The 12,263-nt window shown below is 40.2% G+C and overlaps 1 protein-coding gene across 6 annotated transcripts in view; it reads right to left on the bottom strand.

Moving 5' to 3' along the window:
• The window catches only part of enpp2 (ectonucleotide pyrophosphatase/phosphodiesterase 2), a 40,588-nt gene extending 31,120 nt beyond the window's left edge, over window positions 1-9,468 (bottom strand). For 3 of the 6 annotated variants that reach the window (XR_007962524.1, XM_052066429.1, XM_052066431.1), the window contains exons 1-4: window positions 9,194-9,468; window positions 8,455-8,558; window positions 4,546-4,701; window positions 1,869-1,994 (exon numbers count right to left, since the gene is read on the bottom strand). Coding sequence is in view for 5 of the 6 variants with exons in the window: in XM_052066429.1 (XP_051922389.1) it covers window positions 1,869-1,994; window positions 4,546-4,701; window positions 8,455-8,558; window positions 9,194-9,231 (424 nt within the window). In the remaining variant the exon portion in view is untranslated. The other 3 variants (XM_052066432.1, XM_052066430.1, XM_052066433.1) reach the window with 3 other exon arrangements.
• Window positions 9,469-12,263: the final 2,795 nt, after the last annotated feature.

Here is a 12,263-nt window from a genome sequence, read left to right as displayed (position 1 = left end):
CACGATGTGTATTTGATACTTGAAAAACACACATCATAGTACACTGACGTAGACGTTTGTCGCTTGATCGATATATTTTGCTTTGTGTTTTGAGCCCAAATTTGAATCATAAGCGAGTTTCAAATCCGCCATTCAATTGCTTCCAGAGTCCCACAGTCCAAAAAGCCCAAATGTACTCCGTCTTCAACTTCACAGCATGCCCAATTTCCCGTGGCCACCAACAGGTTTGGGGGTTACTGCCACAATAGTCCCTTGATCAACGCTTTAGTGCATCAGGACAAACAAGACTCGTCCACTCTCCAAAAAGGGAAGCGAGGCTAGCCTCACCTCCACTGGCATAAATCCCAATGTACAGGCTGGGGGGCAATAAGTAAATCCACAACTGCTTTGCACCTCTCATGGTGGGCAAAGTGGAAGAGAGTCCAACCCCTCTCAAGGAGACTGATATGAGAGCCCAAGCTGTGTGTGGAGGCGAACTGAACTATACAGTATCTAGTCTGAGATTTCTCAACCTTGCACACCAGTTCCGGCTCCTTCCCTGACAAAGACATGTTATTCCGCATCCCTAAAGCCAGCTTCCACAGTAAGAGATTGGAGCGCCACAGTCGATTGCATTGTGCCACCAACCAGGTCACTTTGCACCTGACCCCATTTGGCCTTTCACACAGGTAGTGAGCCCATGGGAATGGGGACCCACGTTGTGTCTATGGGCTGTGCCCAGCCACCAGGCGCTCACCACCGAGCTCCACCTTAATCCTGGCACCAGAAAGGGGAACCCGGTGACCCATATCCTGCCAAAGGAAACTGAGATCCATATTTATTGCTCATCAATGGACGACTGTGAACTGTCCTTTGTCTGGTCCCTAATCAAGGACCTATTTGGCTTGGGTGACCCCGGGGCTTGAAGCACCAGACAATTTAGGATCATTGAAACGCAAACCCCTCCACCACATTATGGGGCCAGCTCAGGGAGGGGGTTCTTTTAATGTTTTATTTATGGCTCACGAGCTATGTCAGAATAAATAAATCATAAAACTTAAAAAGGTGTGATTCCTTCTTTCACCACAAAGAGGCAGTAACATTGTAATGTTTTCTGGCCCTCCATATCGATGAAAAAACACTTCAACTGCAAAGAAAAAGAGAAACGTTGCCAGAGAGAGCCGCCGCTTTGAGGAGCACTGGGAATCACAACACCGCTTCACTGAAAGTTGAGGCAATTGTCTTTGTCTAATTTGTAAAAAGATGGCTGCCTTGTTTAAAACCAAAGACATTTCTTTTATTTAATTTATATTTATCCAAGTAATTGAGAACTGATTCTCATTTGCTATGGTGACCTGGCTGTCGACACCAGAGTAAAAAAAATGCAAATAAGTAATTACACTGTATGATATGACATATTTACATAGTACATTATATTACATCATAACAAATGTTAAATAAAAGGGTGATACCCAGTTCAAAACAGATGCAGCGCTCAAGCACAATTTTCCCCCACGAACACTTCAGCCATCTGTATGGGGATGAATGAGGTGACTTTTATTATTTGTTGCAGAAAGTTTCAGTCGGGGCAGAAATTGAAAAGATCGACCAAAAGCGTAGAGCTGGGAATGAAGAGATTGATCGTTTTATAAACTAGAAGTGTGGGTGGATGTAAGTGAAGTGAGTAGAGAGAGAACGTGTTGTAGAATATTGCGGTCGTGTGTGCGTGTGTGTGTGGACACACATTATTATGCTTTTACACTGCAGTTATGCAGTCAGTTTGTACTGTGTAATGAATGACTGGACTGAAATAAACTACCGGTATATAATTCTCCTTTTACTCTTTATGGCATTACCTGTATACACAAAATTGTTCCTTTTTTGGTTACCTTTGCAGCGTGTCTTGTAGTTGGTGCAGCAGTCTCCTCGGGCTAGACAGTCATTTGAGCAGTGGCAGGAATGGTTTTCATTTCGTATCTCCCCACAACGATCTTTACTGCACTCATAGTCACCATCTGCTTGTAATAAAAAGAGACAACTCACTAAAAGACTAATATTGATGTACTGCCTAGATCAGGTGTCACCAACATTTTTGAGGGTGAGAGCAACTTCATGTGTACCGATTGTGTGAAGGGCTACCAAATTGATACACGTCTGAAATAACATATTTGTCCAAAATACCTTCAATAATATGAGGATGTGTTATTTTTAATACTTGATGATTTAAATTGTCAGACTTTGATCGTGTTTCGAAATGTCTCACAGTACTGCCAATGTTTGCATTTTTAAATCATAATTTCTACTAGCAAATCACAATGTCCAGGCACTGGCGGGCTACTCAAGTGGTCTTCACGGGCTACCTGGTGCCCGCGGGCACCATGTTGGTGACCACTGGCCTAGATACATGCATCACTACTGCTAGACAGGAGGTGTGACTAGGCATTATTACATTGCTAAACAGTCGGGATTTTTATGGACAACCCCGAAATGGAGCGTTTTTCAAAAAGAAAGAAAAAAAAACCCAGATAATCGATCACAGACGGATTACAGGATAGAGCAATAATTAAATAACATGCATATTTATTGTATATGTCTACTGTTAATTTTAATATTTACCAATCTTTACAGTGCTCCAAGGAAGGAAAGGAGGGGAATTGTGATTTGAATATAAAACATGTCTTAATAAATGAGCAGAACTTGATTTTTAGTAACAATGTAGCTGATTTCAAAACATGCAATAGAAATGTGTTTTACTGAAGTTGGAACCTTTTGAAAAATGTTTAATGAGGAAGAGTGAACTCCTGCACGGCAGAATGATGTCACATTAAGTGACAGTTTGCATTTATTTTTTAGCTTAGTCTGTTTCGTAAAGATAATTGACACAACTTTAAAACCGTATGACTGTGAAAAAATACAATTGAGTGAACAGATTCATGCACTCTGAAATATGCTTTAATATATCGGCTTGCTCGTGTTAGGTTCACTTCCTATAATAGTATTTTCCTAGCGTAATCCAAAAGATCCTGACGACTGTATGTGGCGTTTCCAAGTGAAAATATACTCAAGGACAACAATAACAGCCACTGTGACAGTGACTAATTGGCCATTATGCCTGCTGGAGTGATGAGGTGTTCCGGGCATATCTCACTGGCAAGAGGCCAGTGGAATGTGCCCGGAAGAGTTGGACGAAGAGACCAGGCAGAGAGGGAAGTACTGGCTACCCTGCTAAAACAGCTGCACCCAACCCAGGAGAAGCGACAGAAATGGTTGGATGGACGGATGGATGGATGGATGGTCAACTGTTTACATATGACATGATCTATTATGATCGGCCCATTACATGTATCACTAACAGTAATCAGAACAGCTGTTTTGCGCCTGTGTGACCCAGGCTGATCGAAGTAACATCACACAATTTGTTAAGATGTAGTTCATTTGTCAATGGAGTAAAGTAGATGTGATTTTTTTTTTTGGTTTTACAATGTTATTCAGGCAATAGCTCAACATCATCGTTGCAAATAGTTTAAAACATGCTCTCCCATCCTAAATGAGCTCTGGCAGGAGGCCATCATTTTCAAGTGCATAAACGTCGATGTCACAATGCTTTTACGTCAAAACAGAGCATGCGCAGACTGGAAATAGCATGGCTATTCCAATTGAACAATTTACATGTCTGTTCGGTTCACAATAAAAGTAATATAATATCCCACACGCATTTCCATTATGTTTCATTCTAATCGGAACACAAGGTTCCATCTGAACCCAGTTTTCAAAGTGGCAAACACTGCGATTGTAAAATAGAAATCAAAATCAATTATAGCTGATCAGAAAATGTGCATAGAATGCAAAATATAGGCCACTCTCAAACGTGAGAAATATTTAGCTCTCCCCTTCCCATTTTAGCTCATCATAGGTGAGGTGGCGAACGGGTAAATGTGTCAAGAATTTGAGTCTTGAGCTAAGTACTAAAGTCATGAAACATCAGTAACCTCAACCAAGTCATGAGCATGAGCAATGACAGTGTGTAATAGTTAGTCTAGCAGTAATGCCATCATTGTAGAAAGCTCATTTGGGATCTCCCACAAGTGTTATTCAGACATAACCAGATTACGGGTCTCCATTTGGATGCTCAACATGAGGGTTTTTTTTCGCCTTTTCCTCCTATTTTAGCTGTTTAAAAAATCAAATTCAATCTTTACTGCCAACGAAAAAAATTGTGAAGACAAAACATTAAGTCCTGGCAACACAATTATTAAAACATCGCTCTGCTACTGTGCAAAAAAAGTTCAAGTACATTTGAAATGTTCCCTTATACACAAATATATACAAATAAAAAGGGTTAAAATTTAAAAACAACAAAACAACTTAAAGAATGAGACTACAGGTACAGTATGTATACAATGCTTGGGGTATAGGTGAGCAGTAAATGTACCGGTAATCAATTTAGAATTTTGACAACTAGCATGATCTTTTTTTTTTTTAAAGGGTCGAATGCCATGTCAATATGTCAATATTCAATCTACTACGTATACATTAGGGCAGGAAATGACAAGAATTATTCATTACCTGTCTTGAGGCAGAGACGGTCAAAGTCAGAGCAACAGCTATTGTAGGTCTTACAAAGATTGTCACAACGACAGTTTGGTGGTTCCATCTCAACCAGCTCAAAACACCTGTTTCTGCAGGAGCTAGATGTTGCTACATATTGAGATGTAGAATGCGCTGTAAAAACAACAACAACAAAGCAAAAAGGGAAAGGTTTAGAAAAGCGTCTGTCTGGAAAATGACTGCTGTCATTCATAATTGTTGTTTTTTGATGCAACAATGAGTGCAAGTCCTGCATTTTATCATTAAAAGCACGTTTTTTTAAGAATTAGAAGATTTAAAGGACACCTACGACCACCCATTTTGATGCATTGATGGGGAAACTGAGCCATATTGTGAAGTTTGACAAATATCTGCTGTTCCCATCTTTGTGTCTATTCTTGTATTTCTCAAAAGAGTGCACGGGTGTTCTTCTAACCATCCATCCACCCATTTTCTGAAGCGCTCATCATGTTGGTCTGAATTTAAATTCATCCGCTTGTAGTACAAACTGTGAGCTAGTCCTGAGCTAACCTGCCTTCATCAGCTGCTGTGATGGTGTCGGGCAGGGGTGCCCAACTTTTTTCAACTGAAGTTGTACTTTTCAAGCAAACAACCTCCCGTTGTCAACCCGTTACCGCACATGCATGTATACAAACGTGCAGCCATGGAGATGCGCGCATATGCAAGCACACATGAATGTCATGATTAGAAACAGCCATAACGGCCCCTAACAAAAAAGAAACGGAAAAATAGAGACAATGGTGTGTGAGTTTGTGGAAAGGAAATCACTTAAATGGTAGATGAGATGCACTTTTGCAGCATGGTAAGTGCAGAAACTATCATACGTATGTATACCGTTTGAAAATGCTTCTCCTGGTGCTCCAGATGCCCATTCTTTGCAAGTGAATTGAATTTTGACATGAAGTCAGAAAAATTAGATGGTGGATGAAGTTAAAAAGTACAACTTTAGGTCGTGTTACTTTATGCTATTTTCTCGACAGAATAGAAAACGAAAATGTCAAAGACTATATCTGTTCTCCGTAAAATCAAAACTGTCCGAAATAATAAATCATTGTCATGTTATTGCTCACTGTTGCTCTTTTGTTCTTTTTTTGTGTTTTTGCCTTTTGTTTTGTCAACACGTTGTTTCATCTCAAACTGCTTCAAACAACAAAGCGTGTGATGGAAAAGTGGTTAGGACTGCACGACTGTCCGTGTTTTATGTTGTGTTGTGTTTATTATTTTACTTTATGTTAACTGTTTTGTAAAGCGCTTTGTTACAGCTGCCGCTGTTGTGAAAGCGCTATATAAATCAGCATGTATTGGATTGTATTGTATTGTTGTTTCATCGTGTGGACCTGATATGGACTGTTTTCAGCGTTTTCTTGGCCACGACATTCATCAAAGGAGAAGTATCTGTGCTTCGTGGTTGTGCCTTCTAGGCAGCACGCCTGTACCAGCACAGATTTTGATTGGGAGGAATGTCAGCGCCATTGACTGTCGGTGCTGGACAGACCTGGGAGGCTTGTGTTTTTTGCGCCTGTAATGGGCAGCATTTTTCACAACCCCGTTTTGTTCAGTGGATATGTTGGCGTCGTTGGACCATCGGCTGCTGAAGTTGAGGATGAGGAAAGAGGAGCGTTGGCGCAGAGCGCAGACGCATATTTGGAACCGAGAGTCGCCGCTTGGAATTGAAATGGATTTCCATGGGACAGGAGAAGTAAACCAATCTCTTTTTTCGTCAATGGATGCTACTTGTTGACTTTGAAACTTATCTTGTAGCCGACGTGTGCACATTTTGAGCATGACGTCTCTGATCCACTGGTTAAAGGACACTTTGATTCTCTCCTCTTTCATCTCAAACTGCTTCAAACAACAAAGCGTGTGACGGAAAAGTGGTTAGGACTGCACGACTTTCCGTGTTTTATGTTATGTGTTGTGTTTATTATTTTACTTTGTTAACTGTTTTGTTAAGCGCTTTGTTACAGCTGCCGCTGTTGTGAAAGCGCTATATAAATCAGCATGTATTGTATTGTATTGTTACATCTGTTGGTGTGCATCTCTCAACAAATGCCAATTTGATATGTAGGATGCAAAGATGGTTTGATTTGAAAGTTGTCAGGACTGTAAGATATCTCCCCCAAATAAAGACGGTTTGATACATATCATGAGATATTTTTAAGTGGAACTATTCGATTTGGTCCGATTCAATACACCTGGATCGTTTTAATTTTTAAAAATGTATTTCCAAAACAAACTGTTTTTCGTTACACCTCTAGTAAACAAAATTCGAGCTTTTGTGTGGCACCCTGACTATTAACAAGTACAGCAAGTTTCATTGAAATCAAAATCTGCTTGATTTAACCCAGCGCGTTATTTGTCAAATAGTTGCTGCGGTGAGATCTGCTTCTTCTTTTTGACAGTGTACACGTAAATAAGTGGGTGCTGAGGGAAGAAAAAAACAACCTCCGGCATTTTTTGAACCGAGGTTCAGCCCTTAACACTAGTCAGTCTGGTGACCTGGGGGGCCTACTCTCGGATCCCATTCTCCAAGTCTGCTCGTTCTTCTCACGAAGAAGACGGACAGTCCTAAAATTGTTATGCGAACTGTAATTTAGCAGTGAGGGAAGCATCGTTAAAATAATGATAATGGGGTGGATGGATTGACAATGACGGATTTTGTCTGCTTCAAATAACGACTAACGATGACGGAAGGGTGGCCCAGTGGCTGGTGAATGATGGACGAGCAAAATTTACTCACACACCCACCCCTGGGAAACAATATCCAAGCACGAGCTGCTAACTGGTTTCGAACATGGGCTGCGTTCGGAAATTAACAGGAGAAAATGTTTGTCTCTGCGAACACACACACTCTCATAGTGCACAAACGCTTGTGATGGGTATGAGAGTTAATTTGAACGATATCATTAGAATCAGTTCATCATAAAGAATCGTTCAATGATTCATTCACCAAAACAACCCCAACATCCCACACGCTCTCCCCTCGGGTAGGACGGAGTGACTGCATGCTCACTCACTGAATCGTTCGCGAACGGGAAGTTTCCTCACCGACTCATTTGTGACCCCCAACAGTGTGGAAGTATGTTCAGGGAAATTCCGCCTCATCTGACACTGTCTGCTAATTGGTTGTTTGTAAAAATGGATGACATGCACATGGCTTAGTTGAAATGACCCGAGAAAAGAACAGATCACTTCAGAAAGTAATCAGTTCACACTCGCCTTCATTGAAAAGATTAGTTAATTTTGAACAGAACATTCGTGAAAGACGCAACACTCACACATTCTCTGAATGAACTTTTGAACGCTCGCTGGATTGATTTACAGTACCGACAAACTAACTAGCATCTGTTCCACACACTGAGATTACATTTTAGAGTTTGTTTAGTCCATCCAAAAACATTGAAAATCAATTTATTTGTCTTTGCTAGCTGTCTATGATTTTTTTTTTTGTGCTCCTATGCTACGTTCACATACATCCTGTGCATTTCCTGGTGGCTCAGCCCACTGTCCATATTACCCATTGACACCCCTGTTAAGAAGTATAGAAAATAGTTGGTTGGACATGAAGTGTACTTGCTCTGTTGGTAGTGTTGGTATTGCAAATACCAACTTGAATTTTAGTCAATATAAAATCAGAAATGAAATTGGTGGTAGGCTATCAATCACCATTTTCTTCTTTTATCACACTGACAAAAAAACAACAACCTATAAACAAGTTCTGCATTCTTTCGAATATTCTGTAAATTTGGTGTGGTGACAAGTATATGTGCTACGAAATGTTTATTTAATTTCATTCCTCAGGACCTAACTTGTACTACTATATGCTGACTAAAAAAACAATGAAAGGGCTGTTCTAACAAGACATACTCACGGTCTGCTCTTCCCGTGGCGTTTGGCCCTGAACGTTTAAGTCGGTCGAACACAAACCCCCATGACATATCAGTGAGTAGTAGCCAGAGAATCCAAGGAAACTGAAAAATAGTGACACAACAGTTCAATTGCCAGCATGTAATATTTTTCAATTTTTCAGATTAAACCGCGAACATCAACAAACTAAACAAAAATTCCAAACAAAGTGTCATTCTTTCATCTTAGTCGTTTCTGTTATTACTGACATTTTGCAGTTCTCCGTGAAACGAGTCCACCCCCTTTAACAATGAAGTATTTGACAGGCGAAACGTGGAAAGTATCCCCCCGCAGTTTTTCAACCACAAACATAAATACATGAAAAGCGAATTCCCGTTAGGTTCATTTTATGCAAATGTAAGTCATTTAGAGCACACGTCGTTAGTCAATTGCACGAACACATTCCTCATTTTCATCAACATGTTGACTCTTACCGTCAGCCGAAACATCGCGTTCGGGTTCAAAATAACTCCTTTGCTGTAAGATACAGTATCCCAACATCTAACATATATAAATGAAGATGAGATTCAGATCGTTCCGATGACAACAATAGTACATTAGTGTCGTTTGATTTTTGGTTGAAGCAATTTATTTATTTATCCATTTTAACATATATACTGTACTTGGGGTCGCAAGTCCTGGTTTCAAAGGAAATAGATTCGTGAAGAGGCGGAGCTTTTATACAGCTTCATCTCCTTACCTTTTCCCCGTCTTCGATTCTTGCTCTGTATCTTTCATTCCCGCATCCAATTTAATCCTGCCTTGAGGCTGGCTTAACCACCCAAATCGAGATTGCGGTGATAATACACCTTTTATGCTGGTCTACCAAATTGACCTGCAGAATGATTGATAGACATTTGTATCTGGGGTCATCAACCTTTTTCAAAGTGAGAGCTACTTCTTCTGGGTGAATTGTAAATTGGATTAACTGAGTTTTGTTGTATATATCATGTAAATATATACCATACTTAGACCAGTTGCGAAGCCGACGTGTGCACATTTTGAGCATGACGTCTCTGATCCATTGGTTAAAGGACACTTTGATTCTATCCTCTTTCATCTCAAACAACAAAACGTGTGATGGAAAAGTGGTTAGAACTGCATGACTGTCCGTGTTTTACGTTACGTGTTGTGTTTATTATTTTACTTTATGTTAACTGTTTTGTAAAGCGCTTTGTTACAGCTGCCGCTGTTGTGAAAGCGCTATATAAATCAGCATGTATTGTATTGTATATATGCATATATATGCTCTATATTTATATTGCACTTATATTGAACTGTGTGCATCTCTCTTCTGAAACATTTATTTTTGTGCGTGCAAACACGTTGTTCCCCTTCTTTCTATGCCCCAATTTTGCTGCTGTAGACTGTAAATGTTCCCAATATGGGACAAATAAAGGATATCTTATCTAAACAAATCAAAAAAAGATGAAGGGGGCGGGGGGCACCGAATGATTAAGGGCTACCAGTTTCACGCACACTTGTGAAATCACTACAAGTAGTTTGCTACAATCAGGGGCGGAGCTACAGGGTGGCCATGGGTAAATACCAACATCTTGAGATCTAATTTGTATGACATTTTCACATGAATTCCCTTAAAATAGTGCATAAATAAAGACTAAATATACAATTTATATGAATGCAATCACAAAAAAACAGTTTGAAGTAAAGAAAATGCAATTCTTATAGTCAATATCGATCAAAATCATTACTTTCACACCATAACAAGGAAACCAGATGACAGAGAAGTGATTGTTTCAGAAGATTTTCAGGAAATAAAATGCACACATTACGGTCATGCAGATATGTTCATAGTACAAGCAGAAACAAATTTAAGTAAAAAAGCAACATTTACAATTGGCAAGGCTTCAGGGACGTTTGTGTCAGCGTGATTTTAGACGTGAATGAATGAGTTATTGATGCTCGTCTGCAAACTGTTGTCAGACGTCTATGACCACTCTAATTGGCTGTTAGCTAGCAAATCAGTGAGACAGAAGTACACTATACAAGTGTACACAAAAGCAAAGCCACCTCAAAGAAAATGGCATCCATCCATCCATCCATCCATGATCAGAGCCGTTTATCCTCATGAGGGTCACGGGCGTGCTGGAGCCTATCCCAGCTGTCTGGCCGCATCTATTGAAGTTTAACTCGGCAAAAATTGTAGTTTTTTAACTTTGTTTAATTTGTTCCTGCTTGTCTGCGAGTGTAAATGACATTGTTCTGGATATGTTTGTGTAATGGTTCATGAAGCCCTGACTGTGGATGGGTGCTATGATAAAGTATGACTGATGCAGCACAGCCACCCCACTGATGTGTTGTCACCCCCGGCCATTCCACTGAAAAATTTCTGGCTTTGCCCCTGGCTACAATTACCTTGAATTATTCTAATAATTATTTGTTTCCCTTAATATTATAAACTTTGATTTAACATGTTAGGAAAGAAATAAATATCAATATGCATCACTTTATTTGTATAAATCTTATGGGGCATGCAAGGCCAAGGGGGCATCCACCTGAGGAATGGCATCCTCACCATGCCCCGAAAAATGTTAAATGGGAAGCAAAATCACTTCGGTCGTGCTAAAAAAAAAAAAAAAAAAAAAGCTTTCATCTGCCACCCGACCGCCCACTCCCGAACATGGATTAAAGACAAGAAGAAAACAGGTCATTACGGCTGCCTGGAAGCTGCCAATAACAGTGAAGGAGTTGCAGGATTTTCTACCAAGTACCGGCTATTTAGCACACATGACAAAATTCACCCTTCTTTGTATGTCTGGGTGAAGGGGTAGGATGGAAGCTTCATTTGACAAAGAAAGCCAACAATCCACAAACAAATTTGAAATCCTTCAGATGCATGTGGTAGGAAATATGACCAGTGAATTTATCACAAAAAACATGGCATTTCAACAAGGGCATGGGGACTTGTTGTATTCACTGTGGATTCATTTTGAAACAATCATTTGTAAAACTCAACTGTTGCAATATAAATGCAAGAAAAGATTTCCTGGTGTAAAGGTGAATTTTCCTACACACAACAGTTTTGGCCAGGATGCTATCATGGCACAAGTTTTGTTTGTGGTCATGCTCGTTTCTTGCAGAGATGCACACCACTATGGTTAGAATATGATTACACCAAACGTTGTCTTGGATTGCGAAGAAATTCTTAACGGTTTGAGTCGCTGCAGGCAGTGCTCTACTGCAGGAGAGCCAAGAGGGGGAGGAGGTGAATTCAGGGGTGTTTATGCACTGCAGATCAAGGGGAACAATTCTCACCCTGGCAATCTTCAGACAAGACAGGTGGTTTCAACAAAACACAGTGTTGAGGAATTCATGACGGTTGGATTGAGACGCATACTCTTTTTGACAGCTAGTTTCCCCCGCCTACTGCCCGGAGACAGCTGGGATAGGCTCCAGCACCCCCCGCGACCCTAGTGAGGATCAAGCGGTTCAGAAGATAAACTCTGGATATTGGGTCCTGTATGCCAAATGCCAATGTGAAGGGTGCTCTTTTTATAAATTTTCATTGAAAAAGTGTATTTTTTATAATCTTACCGTATTTGATGCTAACCCTAGCTGGGCAGTTAGTATAAAACAACCCCCCCCCCAAAAAAAAAAAATTGACACATAAAGTAAGGTCAAATTGACCCAAGTTGTGGATGCCTCTCTTTTAGTTTTTGTTTTTTAATGCCAATGCTGTTATTCCAACTAGTGAGGCCTATAGAAGATTGTAGGTATTTTTAGGCATGGCTACTTTGGAAAACGGAGAC

The sequence above is a fragment of the Hippocampus zosterae genome, chromosome 5 (assembly GCF_025434085.1).
Source record: "Hippocampus zosterae strain Florida chromosome 5, ASM2543408v3, whole genome shotgun sequence".
Taxonomy (NCBI): domain Eukaryota; kingdom Metazoa; phylum Chordata; class Actinopteri; order Syngnathiformes; family Syngnathidae; genus Hippocampus; species Hippocampus zosterae.
The sequence above is the reverse complement of the archived record's forward strand: the minus strand, read 5'-3'. Positions and strand labels throughout refer to the sequence as shown.